At 42.6% G+C, this 14,499-nt stretch overlaps 1 protein-coding gene across 9 annotated transcripts in view; it reads right to left on the reverse strand.

Moving 5' to 3' along the window:
* ATP2B2 (ATPase plasma membrane Ca2+ transporting 2) overlaps positions 1–14,499 on the reverse strand; it is a 757,867-nt gene that overhangs the window by 62,761 nt on the left and 680,607 nt on the right. For all 9 annotated transcript variants that reach the window (XM_038410886.2, XM_043518690.1, XM_043518694.1 and 6 more), the window contains 2 exons: positions 8,100–8,279; positions 4,765–4,852 (listed from right to left, as the gene is read on the reverse strand). In XM_038410886.2, coding sequence (XP_038266814.1) covers positions 4,765–4,852; positions 8,100–8,279 — 268 coding nt within the window. The remainder of the gene's footprint in view (positions 1–4,764; positions 4,853–8,099; positions 8,280–14,499) is intronic.

Raw genomic sequence — 14,499 nt, forward strand, 5'->3', positions numbered from 1 at the left:
GCCACACGGAGGGGGGAGGCAAAATGCGACCTTGTAACGAAAGCACATGTGCTATGTATGTAATGTTAACAGCAAGGTTTACCATGAAAGAGTGTACCCATTGTTCTATAAAATGTGTCTTTTTAAATATCACTGTCCCTTTTTTTTTCCCCACCAGCTGCATGGATGACAGGATCTTCTCCTTCCCAGAGGCTAGTGAAGATTAGAAGGTGAAAAAAACGCACTCGCGATGAAATGTTCTCTGAGCTCATGCTGTCCTCCCACACTGACAGAGCACAGACAAATGCATGGAGTCAGACAACATCAGAGTGCAGGAAAGCACAAAATGACTGGGAGGAGAGGTGGTGGGCTGAAGAGAGTAAGTGGCAGGCTGAAGAGAGGGCTGAAGCTGAAAGGTGGCAGCAGCGTGATGAGAGGAGGCAGGATTCAATGCTGAGGCTGCTGGAGGATCCTAATATGCTCCAGCATATGGTTGAGCTGCAGGAAAGACAGCTGGAGCACAGACTGCCGCTACAGCTCTTATGTAATCAACCGCCCTCCTCCCCAAGTTCCATAGCCTCCTCACCCAGACGCCCAAGAACGTGGTGGGGGGGCCTCTGGCCACCCAGCCACTCCACCCCGGAGGATTGCCCAAGCAACAGAAGGCTGGCATTCAATAAGTTTTAAAGTTTTAAACTTTTAAAGTGCTGTGTGGCCTTGTCCTTCCCTCCTCCACCACCTCTCCTGGGCTACCTTGGTAGTTATCCCCCTATTTGTGTGATGAATTAATAAAGAATGCATGAATGTGAAGCAACAATGACTTTATTGCCTCTGCAAGTGGTGATCGAAGGGAGGAAGGGAGGTTGGTTAGCTTACAGGGAAGTAGAGTGAACCAAGGGGGGGGGGGGTTCATCAAGGAGAAACAAACAGAACTTTCACACTGTAGCCTGGCCAGTCATGAAGCTGGTTTTCAAAGCTTCTCTGATGCGCACCGCACCCTCCTGTGCTCTTCTGGCTGCACGTAACCAGTGGCCATGCGATTTGCCTCAACCTCCCACCCCACCATAAACGTCTCCCCCTTACTCTCACAGATATTGTGGAGTGCACAGCAAGCAGTAATAACAGTGGGAATATTGGTTTCGCTGAGGTCTAACCGAGTCAGGAAACTGTGCCAGTGCGCTTTTAAAGTCCACGTGCACATTCTACCACCATTCTGCACTTGCTCAGCATGTAGTTGAACAGCTCCTGACTACTGTCCAGGCTGCCTGTGTATGGCTTCATGAGCCAGGGCATTAAGGGGTAGGCCGGTCCCCAAGGATAACTATAGGCATTTCAACATCCCCAACCGTTATTTTCTGGTCTGGGAATAAAGTCGCTTCCTGCAGCTTTTGAAACAGACCAGTGTTCCTGAAGAGGAGAGCGTCATGTACCTTTCCCGGCCATCCCACGTTGATGTTGGTGAAACGTCCCTTGTGATCCACCTGTGGTTGCAGCACTATTGAAAAGTACTCCTTGCGGTTTATGTACTCGCCAGCCTGGTGCTCCGGTGCCAAGATAGGGATATGGGTTCCGTCTATGGCCCCACCACAGCTAGGGAATCCCATTGCAGCATAGCCATCCACTATGACCTGCACATTTCCCAGGATCACTACCCTTGATATCAGCAGATCTTTGATTGCGTTGGCTACTTGCATCACAGCAGCCCCCACAGTAGATTTGCCCACTCCAAATTGATTCCTGACTGACAGGTAACTGTCTGGCGTTGCAAGCTTTCACAGGGATATTGCCACTCGCTTCTCAACTGTGAGGGCTGCTCTCATCTTGGTATTCATGTGCTTCAGGGCAGGGGAAAGCAAGTCACAAAGTTCCATGGAAGTGCCCTTACACATGCAAAAGTTTCGCAGCCGCTGGGAATCGTCCCAGACCTGCAACATTATGTGGTCCCACCACTCTCTGCTTGTTTCCTGGGCCCAGAATCAGCGTTCCACCGCATGAACCTGCCCCATCAGCACCATGATGCCCACATTGCCAGGGACCATGCATTGAGAGAAGTCTGTCCATGTCCTCATCACTCTTGTCACCACACTGACGTCACCTATTTGCCTGGTTTCGCTTTGCCAGGTTCTGGTGCTGCATACAGTGCTGGATAATGCACGTGGTGTTTAATGTGCTCCTACTTGCCAAAGTGATCTGAGCGGGCTCCATGCTTGCCATGGTATGGCGTCTGCACAGAAAAAAGGTGTGGAACGATTGTCTGCTGTTTCTCTGACGGAGGGAGGGGCGACTGACAACATGGCTTACAGGGTTGGCTTACAGGGAATTAAAATCAACAAAGGGCGTGGCTTTACATCAAGGAGAAACAAAAACAACTGTCACACAGAATGGCCCCCTCAAGGATTGAACTCAAACCCCTGGGTTTAGCAGGCCAATGCTCAATCCACTAAGCTATCCCTCCCTCTGGTATTTCAAGCAGGACTGAATCTCCATTCAAGTTTTCAAGGTGTCCCTGACAGATCTCACCAAAACGATTGTCGGCCGTTGATTTCACGGAGGGATGGCTGGAGGGATGGATGGGGTAGCAAATGAATACAAAACAAATCTGGTCTATTTCTTGTTTTGATCCACTCCATCTATCTTTTACATCTTTGGCTGGCGGCAGATGGTGCAGTAGAGCTGCTAGCCATCCTCATCTCCTGCCTGCCCAGCAGAAGATGGTACAATAGGACTGCCTGCAGGACTAAAGAATATGACCTGGTCGAGTCACTCCTAATTTAGTCCCTGCACCCATGTCTGCCCAGGCGCTCCTGACCGACCTTACCGAGGCGGCCAGGAGCATCTCGGACACAATGACAATGGTTTTCAGGCCTATTGCACCGTCTGCTGCCACAAGGCAATGAGTTGCTGCTGCTGTGTAGCAATGCAGTACCGCGTTTGCCAGCACCCAGGAGACATACGATGATAGTTAGCTGAGCGGGCTCCATGCTTGCCGTGGTATGGCGTCTGCACAGGTAACTCAAGAAAAAAGGTGCAAAACGATTGTCTGCTGTTGCTTTCATGGATGGAGGACCTGACGACGTACCCAGAACCACCTGAGACAATGTTTTTTGCCCCATCAGGCATTGAGATCTCAACCCAGAATTCCAATGGGTGGTGGAGACTGCGGGAACTGTGGGATAGATACCCACAGTGAAACACTCTGGAAGTCGATGCTAGCCTCAGTACTGTGGAAGCACTCCACCAAGTTAATGCAATTAGAACGTTTTGTGGGGGGGGACACACAATCGACTATATAAAAACGATTTCTAAAAAACCGACTTCTATAAATTCGACCTAATTTTGTTGTATAGCCAAACCCAAACAAAACAAAAAACCCCCATTTTTGTTGAGTTTTCTCTCCCCTCCCTTCCCTTCTCTCTTCTCTCACACATTTCTCCTCACCTCCCCCATATTTCCCTCTGTTTCTACCTTATCACTAAAGCCTTGTCAACACTGGAAAGGGCTTGCTGGTGTAACTATAGTTGCAAACCCTCCTAGTGTAGACACAGCTTATACGAGCAAAAGAATGCATTTTATTGCTCGCTTTCTCAAACAAAATAAGCTCTACACAAAAACATTTCATAGAATCATAGAAGATTAGGGTTGGAAGAGACCGTAGGAGGTCACCTGGTCCAATCCGCTGCTCAAATCAGAACCAACCCCAACTAAACCATCCCAGCCAGGGCTTTGTCAAGCCGGGCCTTAAAAATCTCTAAGGATGGAGATTCCACCACCTCCCTAGGCAATCCATTCCAGTGCTTCACCACCCTCCAAGTGAAATAGTGTTTCCTAATATCCAACCTAGACCTCCCCCACTGCAACTTGAGACCATTGCTTCTGTTCTGTCATCTGCCACCACTGAGAACAGCCTAGCTCCATCCTTTTTGGAACCCCCCTTCAGGTAGTTGAAAGCTGCTCTCAAATCCCCCCTCACTCTTCTCTTTTGCAGACTAAATAACCACAGTTCCCTCAGCCTCTCCTGGTAAGTCATGTGCCCTAGCTCCCTAATTATTTTCACTGTGCTCTCCAATTTCTCCAGATCCCTTCTGTAGTGGGCAGACCAAAACTGAACACAATACTCCAGGCATGGCCTTACCAGTGCCGAATAGAGGGGAACAATCAATTCCCTCGATCTGCTGGCAATGCTCCTACTAATACAGCCCAATATGCCATTGGGCTTGGCAACAAGGGCACACTGCTGACTCATACCCAGCTTCTCGTCCACTGTAATCCCCAGGTCCTTTTCTGCAGAACTGCTGCTTAGACAGTTGGTCCCCATCCTGTAATGGTGCATGGGATTCTTCCTTCCTAAGTGGAGGACTTTGCACTTGTCCTTGTTGAACCTCATCAGATTTCTTTTGGCCCAATCCTCCAATCTGTCTAGGTCACTCTGGACCCTGTCCCTAACCTCCATTTTTTTATACTGGCATAACTGCATCAATATTAGGGCTTTTCCCAGTAGAGAAATGTTGTTAAACAATCACACCCCTGACCAACACTTGCTCTACTAGCCAAAGTTTCTAGCCCAGACCTGGCCTGGCCTAACTCTCTGATGAGTGAAACAATTGTGACATGAGAAACAACACAGCGAACTCCTGGCTCCTCCTCTTCCTCCCTCCACTCTGCCCTACCAACAGTACATTGCTGTGTATCTGGATTGTAATATCAAAAACAAGTACAGTAGGTGATACTATTAGACAACGATGGCTATTATAAATACTCACGCACACATGAATTATTTGCACTCACCTTTCACCAAAGTGTGTTTGTCCGTGGGAGATGAGCGAGCAAGTACTCGTAGTTTTGGCCAGATCTTGTCAATACGTTCTTGCTCAACCTGAAAATAATAATACAATCATCAGCCTGTCGTAAGCAAATCTGGATCTATGTTTTCCTGCCTAGCAAAGTTTTCACTTTTCACACTCAAAACTGGTATGAAAGGAGAATCAGCCCCTATACTGGTAATCTGGAGCCACCTCTCTCCGAAATGACCAGCTAAATGATGGTAAAAGCCTGCACTACTGGTAGGGTAGGTAGGGCCATGAGACACTGAGTTCCCCACACTGTCTTACTGAATTGCCTTGATTGCTGGCTGAAGTAGGTAGGATTCACCGTAGGGACAGAAGTGGCCTTTTTATTGCCTTACAGAATCACTCCACTCAGGGTTGGATTACCCAATAGGCAGACTAAGCACATGCTTAGGGCACCAGCAAAGCAGGGGGCGCCAAAATAATGAGATTTTTTTTTAAAAAAAATTGATATTTGATATTTCAAAAAAGCATCGAAGTAGTCATCATGGGAAAAATCAGAACTTTGTTAGACTTCCTTACACTCCACTACATACTCTTCCTCCATTTTTCTGTTCTCTTTTTATTGCTTATCCCCACCTAAACCAGAGGGGCGTCCTACTAACGTAGATCGAAATAATGCGAGGAAAGCAGATCCTGTCATGTATTGCAATAAATTTATGTTTTATTATTGATATATTCTTCTGAGTTGTATTCTTGTTGGAGCTTGTGGCTCAATTTGACCCATTTTTAGCAGGCTATACCTCAAAATATGGGAATGCTGGCAAAGGTAACCCATCATACTTATCCAAGACAATATGTGATGAACTCATTGATCTAATGGGTGACAAAGTTTGTTCAGCTTTAGTGGGTGAAATAAGTACTTCTGGGTACTTCAGTTTATCTGTCGACTCTACACGTGATCTTTCACATATTGATCAATTGAGTATTGTACTAAGATATGTGTCTCCCACAGCTGGAAAACCAGTTGAACGATTTATAACATTCCTCAATTTGAAAAGCCACGCTGGTGAAGAAATGGCAAATCAAGTACTGGACTATCTGTGCCAAGTTTGCAAAATAGATTTCTCAAAGTGCATAGGTCAATCTTATGACAACGCTGCCAACATGTCAGGGCGTTATCAAGGAATGCAGAAGAAGCTTTTAGAACAGAACAAATATGCCATATTCATACCATTCATACACTCTCAATCTTGTTGGCCGCAGTGCTGTTGATTGTTGTCAGGTGGCAGTAAGTTTCTTCTCAACAGTCCAGTTACTTTATACATTTTTCTCTGCCTCAACGCACCGATGGGCAGTTCTTAAAACATATTTGGGCAATGATCGCTCTTTCTAATATTCGCTGGGAGGCACATGCAGTGGCAACAAGTGCAATTCTGGAGTCCTACTCAAAGATTGTGGATGCATTAGAAAATATAGCTGAAGACCAATCACAAAAGGGAGAAACTATACGAGAGGCAGAAAACATTGCAAACAAGATGCAAGAACTAGAGTTTGTATTCATGTTGACCATGTGGAATGAAATTTTACAACACTTTTACCACACAAGTCAAGCTCTCCAAGAAAAAGAATTGGATTTGAAAACATGTGCAGACCTCTGTCAATCATTAGCAGACCACTTACACACTTTGAGGAATGATTTTGAAAGATTTGAAGACATATCAAAAGACATCTTGCCTGATACTAACTACAAAGAAGCCCAGTCCCGCAAGCGAATCAGGAAAAAACAAGCAAATGATAGTGTAACAGAAACAGCATTGAATCCTAGAGACAAATTTCGCATATCTACTTACTACGCTATAATTGATACACTTGAAGCTCATATGAAGAGGAGAGGTGAAGTGTACAAAGTAGTATCAAGTAGATTTTCTTTTCTAAACGATATCTGACGAACAATATTCACAAGGTTCCCAAAAGCTAGTTGACTCATACCCTGTTGACTTGAACATGAATCTCTGTGGAGAAGTACGGCAGTTCCACTGTTATATGCGCGAAAGTTTAATGAAACAGGAAAAATGAAATTCAGTCACATTGATCCTCATGACACAATACTGAAAGACGGAATACAATGTGTATTTCCAAATGTAGAGATCGCACTACATATTTTTCTAACACTGATGATTACTAACTGCTCTGCAACTCTTTTCTCAGCTGAAAAGAATAAAAACCCTCAGAGAACAACAATGTGTCAGGACAGACTTGATTCACTTTCCCTATTGTGTATGGAAGCGGACATGCTTCGTCGAGTCAGCTTCAATGAACTTATCCAGAATTTTGCAATCAGAAAATCTAGAAAGAAGCTATTTTAATTTCAGCATACATGTAAGTTTTTGTCATTTTGAAAAATAAAATTTTATTTTACGGTACAGTATTGTTTTTATTTTGAATTACATATTGGGAGGGCACCATAAACTTTTCAGTGCTTAGGGCCTCTAAAGGTCTTAATCCGGCCCTGACTCCACTCCAAAATCTGACTCTAAAAGTAGCAAGGTGGAGTTCTATATCTGCAGTGTCTCAAGGGCTCCCAGATTGAATGTGCTCAGTCTACAAGTAGAAAGATGTTTCTGTTCACTAGCCTTGCCAACTCTAGCTGGGATCTGGAAATCCAGCTGAGTTCTTCATCTCACACATCATCACCAAGAGAAAAGGTTCTGCAGGCCAGATTGTGCCCTCAGTGTCCCACAAGCAAACTCCATTGTCTGACAGTTCTGCCCTCATGTTGTCTCAGTAGGTGTGCTTGGGTGTAACCACTTATGTAGTCTCATCTGAGAATGGAGCCACATTTTAAATGAGACTCGATGCAAGAAGGCAGAGCTCCAGCTAAGCAGCAGCATTTAGAGGCTGACTTCGTATGGCTGCCAGTTGCTAGTGAACTCTGAGAGTCCTGTTGTTGGGTTTTTGGGGAGTTTTTTGGTTCGTTAGTTGGGGGGTGGAGGGTTAAAGAACTTTTCTGAATTTCTACTTTTTGAAACAATCTGATATCATGGTTCAGAAAAGACCTCAACTGGGTTAGCACAAATGTGACAGTGTTACTGATTAGATAACTCTCAGAAAAGTTAAATGTAACATACTAGTTTACCAGAGGCATTTGAAATAACAAAGTAGTAATGCTGGAAGTCGAACCATCCCTCCGGTCAGGCTGTCGGGCTGGTCGTTGTCTACTGAAGTGAGGGACATCACAATAGAAGAGAAATACAGTGTGTTCCTCCATCCTTCACTATAGTTTATGAAACATAACATCGGAAAAAGTTACTTTATATTCAATTCATGAATTACCTCTCCCTTCTCGTTTCGGATCCTCCTGTTAAACTCCTTTCCCTCTATGCAGAGAAAGTCGTCTCCTGGATGAAGAATTCCACACTTTATTGCGATGGCACGAGCTGTATTGATGTTGTCCCCAGTTACCATGCGGACTGTAATTCCAGCTCGCTGGCACTTTCTTATGGCTTCTGGGACCTATAAACACAGTACAATATACATATGGCTTTTTAAATTTAAATTTTTAAATTGTCATATTTTTTAAAGGTGAACAATCCTAGAGATAAAAATAGGACTTATAAATCATGAACAAAATCATGACACAGATCAGGAATATCTAAACTGCCCATCTGAAAGATACTCTCACAACTTGCCCGAAGCCCTATAAGCTACCCCTAGTTTTTACTAAAAAGGAGTAGTTTGCAGCTGACTTAAGCCTTAGTATGGAGGCGCAGCCTGCTGAGACTCAGGTTTCAAAATGGAATGCTCCATTTGATCCAACAAGAACACCATTCCTTCCTTCTTTTTTCCTTCTGTGTTCTCCTCAGATATGACACATTGGTAAACAAACAATTTTTAATAAAAATGTATTGATTTGTAAGGATGAACTAAATACATTGCAGTTATTTTTCTAAAATGATTTACAATTAATATATCCGTTCTTCATATGAGCGATGATGTTATTACATATATTCTGCCCCAACAAATCTTGGCTACATTGAATTAAAATTGCAAGTACATATCAACGGTTTCAGGGATTGCTATTTTTTTTTTCAGAACATTTGAGTCAAAACAAAGTAGAAAACCAAGAAACTCCGAAGTAAAGCTGTAGTTTCACATGCGTTAGCAGAATCCTCCCGCTTAACTCCTGCCCATAGAGGAGCCTGCCTCCTAGCTTCATTTTTGAATGTGAAGTTTCCAAATCAAAAACAAAAAAACAACCATGCACCATCGAAGGGAGTTTTATCATTTGTTTCATACATACATACATACATGTCTGAGTATCACCACACTAACTTTAAGGCTAGTATGCAGAAATATGCTGCGTCTGTATCTAATCATGCTTGGCAACCAAATGCCACATGGATTCATAGGATTGACTGACCTTGATTTGAGGGCCACCAAGTTCCCTATCCACCCATTATCTTGTGGAGGGGAATCCTGATGCTGCAAAATGGGGAGTCTCACCTCTGAAAATCTCTGTATATGGTTGGGATCAAGGCTCTTCTCCTGCATAGACTAAGTGGTGCATAGCAGTGTGGTTCTGTGTGTGTGTGTGTCTAGGCATTCTCCAGTCAATCCCCTGTGCCTTGCAAAGTGCAAAAATAAATTTGCACTAAATATCTGGCATATATATTTTTCTTCAGTGTTGAAGACTCATTGTGTACAAAGAATAAACACAGGGGTGCATGGAACCCCATCAGCCGCACATCCTCTATTTATGTCATCAAAATAGCTGGAATTTTATGCAAAGGTTTAAAAAGTGGTACATCATTAAATATACTTTTGGAACAATGGTTTCTGTAGTGGTGAAATGACATACAGCTAAAGGCTGGCTAGACTATGCAGGAATAGAGAAGCTGATTTGCCCATTCCTTCCGTCTACGATGACTCAGCACCAGCCTGATAGATCCTGAGGATGTCGTGCTATTTCAGAAGCAAACATACTGGTGGGAGGCATCACAGGGAGAAGTGGAGCTCGACAAAGGGGATGGAGCCCACTTACTACTAAAGACCCCTACCTCTAGTCTTGGGGTATTAGGAGAGAGGAGTCTAGAATGGCCCCCTACTCTCCCTCCCCCAGATTAGATTTTTGATGCAAGCTCTTCCTTCTGACAACTCTGTTTTGGCATTTTCTGCAAGTACTATTGCTCCGTGGTATCACTCAGCTGAGGAGATCAACCCCTCCCGCATGCATTTAGAAGGCTCCGTGCATGTTTATGGAATCTCCATCATCCTTAAAAATCTGGGACTGCACTCCCCCCGCTCCCTGAGGAGGAGGCAGGGCTTAGTGGCTCTCCCAGAGTGGAAGATCCACCTAGAGCTCCTTATGCCAGTTCACACAACATTACATTTCTCCACAGCAGAGGAGCTGCAAGACCATGATTTGGCTGATAAAGACAGCCAAAACAAAGTACATTGAGATAAAACATGATTCTCTGGAAATGAGATCTGACTTTTTTTCATTGTACATTTCTTCATCTTAGCAGCTATTTTTATTTAATAAAGAGATGCTTCTTTTCCAAAGTCCATGACATATGTTGCAAAAAGACTTTCATTACTTAGGACAGAAACATTTTAATTAGGTAACTGCACTTTTCAGATATTAAACAGCACAAATGCTCTATTACTTTTGATCAGTCTCTTGCTTCTAGTGGAAAATAAGTTGACAGGGCTTCAGGAAATGCTGAAGAAGAGCCCAGAGAAGCTGCCTAAATATTAATAAATTTGCTATAAATACCCAGTTGTCATGATGTACTACCAAATGATATTCAGTATCAAAAACTCATGCAGAAATGCGACTTCATTATTCCAGCTGTGCACAATGTGCTCCCATATATTATTTATTATTCAACTTATTAATTAAAGCTCAGGAAAATTCTACAAGAATGTATAGACACTAAATACATCCAAACCTTCCTGGCCATGCAGTAGAGTCATGGGCATTTCTAGCACAATAAATGATTGTTCTTTGATTGTCATCTGGGAGGTCATTCAGAAAAAAAGAAAAGTTTCAGTATTAGGTAATTAAGTGAAAATCAATATGCTGTAGAGAGATAGGAAAAATATGCAACATGGTTTTTAGTTTGTTTTTTGGAATTATTGTAAATATTGGATCAATACAATCAGTTAGCACCCTTTTACAGCTAGAGAGAATGGAGATAAGCCGGTTAGAGATATTCATTTTAAAACACCAACACCGCAGTTTTCATTCCCTGGTCTATCATGTACTGTACTGTCTTTGCAGGACCATTAAGTACGGTCCTTTAAAGATAAGACAGTTTGGATAGTGGTATCTTAAAAAAATGCTATGCTTGCTGTAGACCTATTGAAAATAATGCATGTTCCAACAAAGTTTACATAGTCTGCTGTAATGGGTAGTAGATATAGGTTAGTCTGAATAACTTATTTCTACAAGAATTTATCCAGTGCAGAGTCCGACGCAGTGTGGACAGGAGTCATAAAACGCATAGGCGTGGTATCTTATTGTTGAGTGCCTCGTCGCTTGGACCATAACAACTGACGCCCAGTGCCATGGTCTAATTGCTAGACTGGTTCTCAACCAGGGGTACGTGTAGCCTGAACATTAAAGAGGATCCTGATGGTGAACATGCTCATAGGGCATTGCAGCGTGTGGGAGGACCATTCCCTGGAGGACATGGACCTGATATGGCACCTGGATTGATGAATTTACCCCCTTCAATTCTCAATAATCCAAACATTCCTCCTGAGATTATCAGTAATTTGCAGGCTGGCAGGCTTGGGTCCACTATTTTTGTTGCTAATGTAAGTTTAAGCACATATTTAAAAATTTTAATGTCTAGTCTGTCTTAAAAAATCCTTATGTTCAGAAGTACCAATCTCTGTGAATTACGCAAGAATATCCACTCACTCTCCATTTTAAAAGGAAATGCATATGAATTAATTTTGAGGTCTGGTATTTCTTTCCTGAAATTGAAGAGAGAGCGCATGTATGTGTCCAGATTGGGGTGTAAAAACAAAATACGTGAAATGGATTTTCAGCAGCAGCAGACTACTACTAGCAGGTCTTTATGATGGTCTTTACTATGCTGTAGTCCTTTGTTGCAATTTTTTAAAATAGTATTTACAGATAACTTTGGCTTTTCTTTACAACTGAGTGTACTTGTTAGTTGGCAAGTGTATTTGTATGTATCCATCTTGTGCAGAAAATCTTGCCAGTTACTCTGCATGAACACAAACTCTAGTTTACATTATTGTTTTAATGCAATCATTTATTCTGATTCTCTTACTAGCTCAGAATTTTCACAAATTTAAGAAATACCTGAACTAGTCCTGTTTCTCTTTTAGATGCAAACTGGCACTTAAGAGAATGCAGGTGCTGAAAAAATTTCCCTTCCTAATCAGCATGTTAAAAGTTGAGGAGGGAAGCATACAGAAGTGACATGAAATATATCGGAGGGATAAATACAGGAGAGGGAGAGGAATTATTTCAGCTCAGCACCAATGTGGACACAAGAACAAATGGGTATAAACTGGCCACCAGGAAGTTTAGACTTGAAATTAGACGAAGGTTTCTAACCATCAGAGGAGTGAAGTTTTGGAATAGCCTTCCAAGGGAAGCAGTGGGGGCAAAAGATCTATCTGGTTTTAAAATTCTACTCGATAAGTTTATGGAGGAGATGGTACGATCGCATATTGTGATTTTGGTAAGTAATTGATCTTTTAAATATTCAGGGTAAATAGGCCTAATCCCCTGAGGTGGGATATTAGATGGATGGGATCTGAGTTACCCAGGAAAGAATTTTCTGTAGTATCTGGCTGGTGAATCTTGCCCATATGCTCAGGGTTTAGCTGATCGCCATATTTGGGGTCGGGAAGGAATTTTCCTCCAGGGCAGATTGGAGAGGCCCTGGAGGTTTTTCGCCCTCCTCTGTAGCATGGGGCATGGGTCACTTGAGGGAGGCTTCTCTGCTCCTTGAAGTCTTTAAACCACCATTTGAGGACTTCAATAGCTCAGACATAGGTGAGGTTTTTCGTAGGAGTGGGTGGGTGAGATTCTGTGGCCTGCGCTGTGCAGGAGGTCGGACTAGATGATCAGAATGGTTCCTTCTGACCTTAGTATCTATGAATCTATGAATAATTATTCATTAAGTAATAACCCTGAAGTTGGTGCTGTAAAAACCAGAAGAAATCACAGCCCATGCCTAACAAGCTTACTCTCAAAGCAAGCATGTTGTTCTTAAAGTTCACCATATAGCATCTGGCCTATTAATGTAAATGCAAGCCAGTGAAATTCAAAACAAAACACTGTAGAGCAATCTGAGTAAGCACATCCAGCTGTTTTTGCTTAAAGACTCCTAAAAGCAGAAGGAGAATGATCACAAAGTATTAGAAAAAACAATGGATCTGTCTCCCTCAAAGTTACCCTTTGAGGGGGTCATGATGTGGAGAGTTGCCTTTTTAGGAAAATCCTGATTCGATTGTCCGAGTACATTTTGAGCTCATTAAGGAAGGGACAAAAAGAAAAGGAGTACTTGTGGCACCTTAGAGACTAACAAATTTATTAGAGCATAAGCTTTCGTGAGCTACAGCTCACTTCATCGGATGCATTCTGATGAAGTGAGCTGTAGCTCACGAAAGCTTATGCTCTAATAAATTTGTTAGTCTCTAAGGTGCCACAAGTACTCCTTTTCTTTTTGCGAATACAGACTAACACGGCTGCTACTATGAAACCTACGGAAGGGACAGTTTTTCATGAGTGTGCACAGAGCAACTCTATACCACACAGTGAATGATAAAAATAGTATGCACTAATGTAGTTCCTCTTCCCCAGAGGATCCCAAAGTCCTTTACAAATAAGTCAAACACCCCTGTGTGGAGTAGGTGAATAACACAGTATCACAGGAAAACTCATTTCAAGTTCATATCCATTCTTCTTTATTCTAAAGGTCTTGGCTAAGCAAGATGGTTACAAAATTCCTAATAAGCATTCACCTCATGAATTCAAAGCCCTAGCAAAGTCATTTAGGACAGTGGAGTGATGAAGCCTATGTGCGAGTGGATGTACACCAAATGAATGTAACTGATGACCCCACTATCAAGAACCATCAGATGCATCCAGGTCCTAGAGTGAAATGTTATTAAAATATATGGATCTAGAACAGGAGTGAGCCTTTGAGAAAAAGTGTATTGGGGTCAAATCCTGAGAGGTACTGAGTACCTTCCACTGTGGTTGACATTAATGGGAGCAGAGGGCACTCAGCACTTTGCAGATAGTGATCAGTCAGCACCTCACAGGATTGGCCCCTAAATGTCTTATCACATCCAAATTTTGAGACTTTGTTTTCAGACACAGTCTAAGCTTAAAACCCCTGAATTCACTGCCTGCTATAAAGATCAATAGAGCTATGAACTGGTTTTGAGTCCAAAGAAAGTATTAGAATCTGCTGGGAAAGCCACTTTTATGTACATCAAGGACAGGGGCCATTGAGGACCATTTTATTAAACATAATTTATTGTAAAAAGCATTTTTGTACAATGCAGTAGTTTTGGTGAACGTGGGAGACAAAGGTTGATTGCTTAATATTAGTAAGTGAGAAGCACCTCATTCTTTCTGAAGGGAATACATATTTTCCTGTATCCATGTTTAAACTCAGTTGGCCAGCCCAGATAAAATGAACTCTTAGTAATCCAGAAATTAAAGTAGAAATGTAAC

The sequence above is a fragment of the Dermochelys coriacea genome, chromosome 7 (assembly GCF_009764565.3).
Source record: "Dermochelys coriacea isolate rDerCor1 chromosome 7, rDerCor1.pri.v4, whole genome shotgun sequence".
Taxonomy (NCBI): Eukaryota; Metazoa; Chordata; order Testudines; family Dermochelyidae; genus Dermochelys; species Dermochelys coriacea.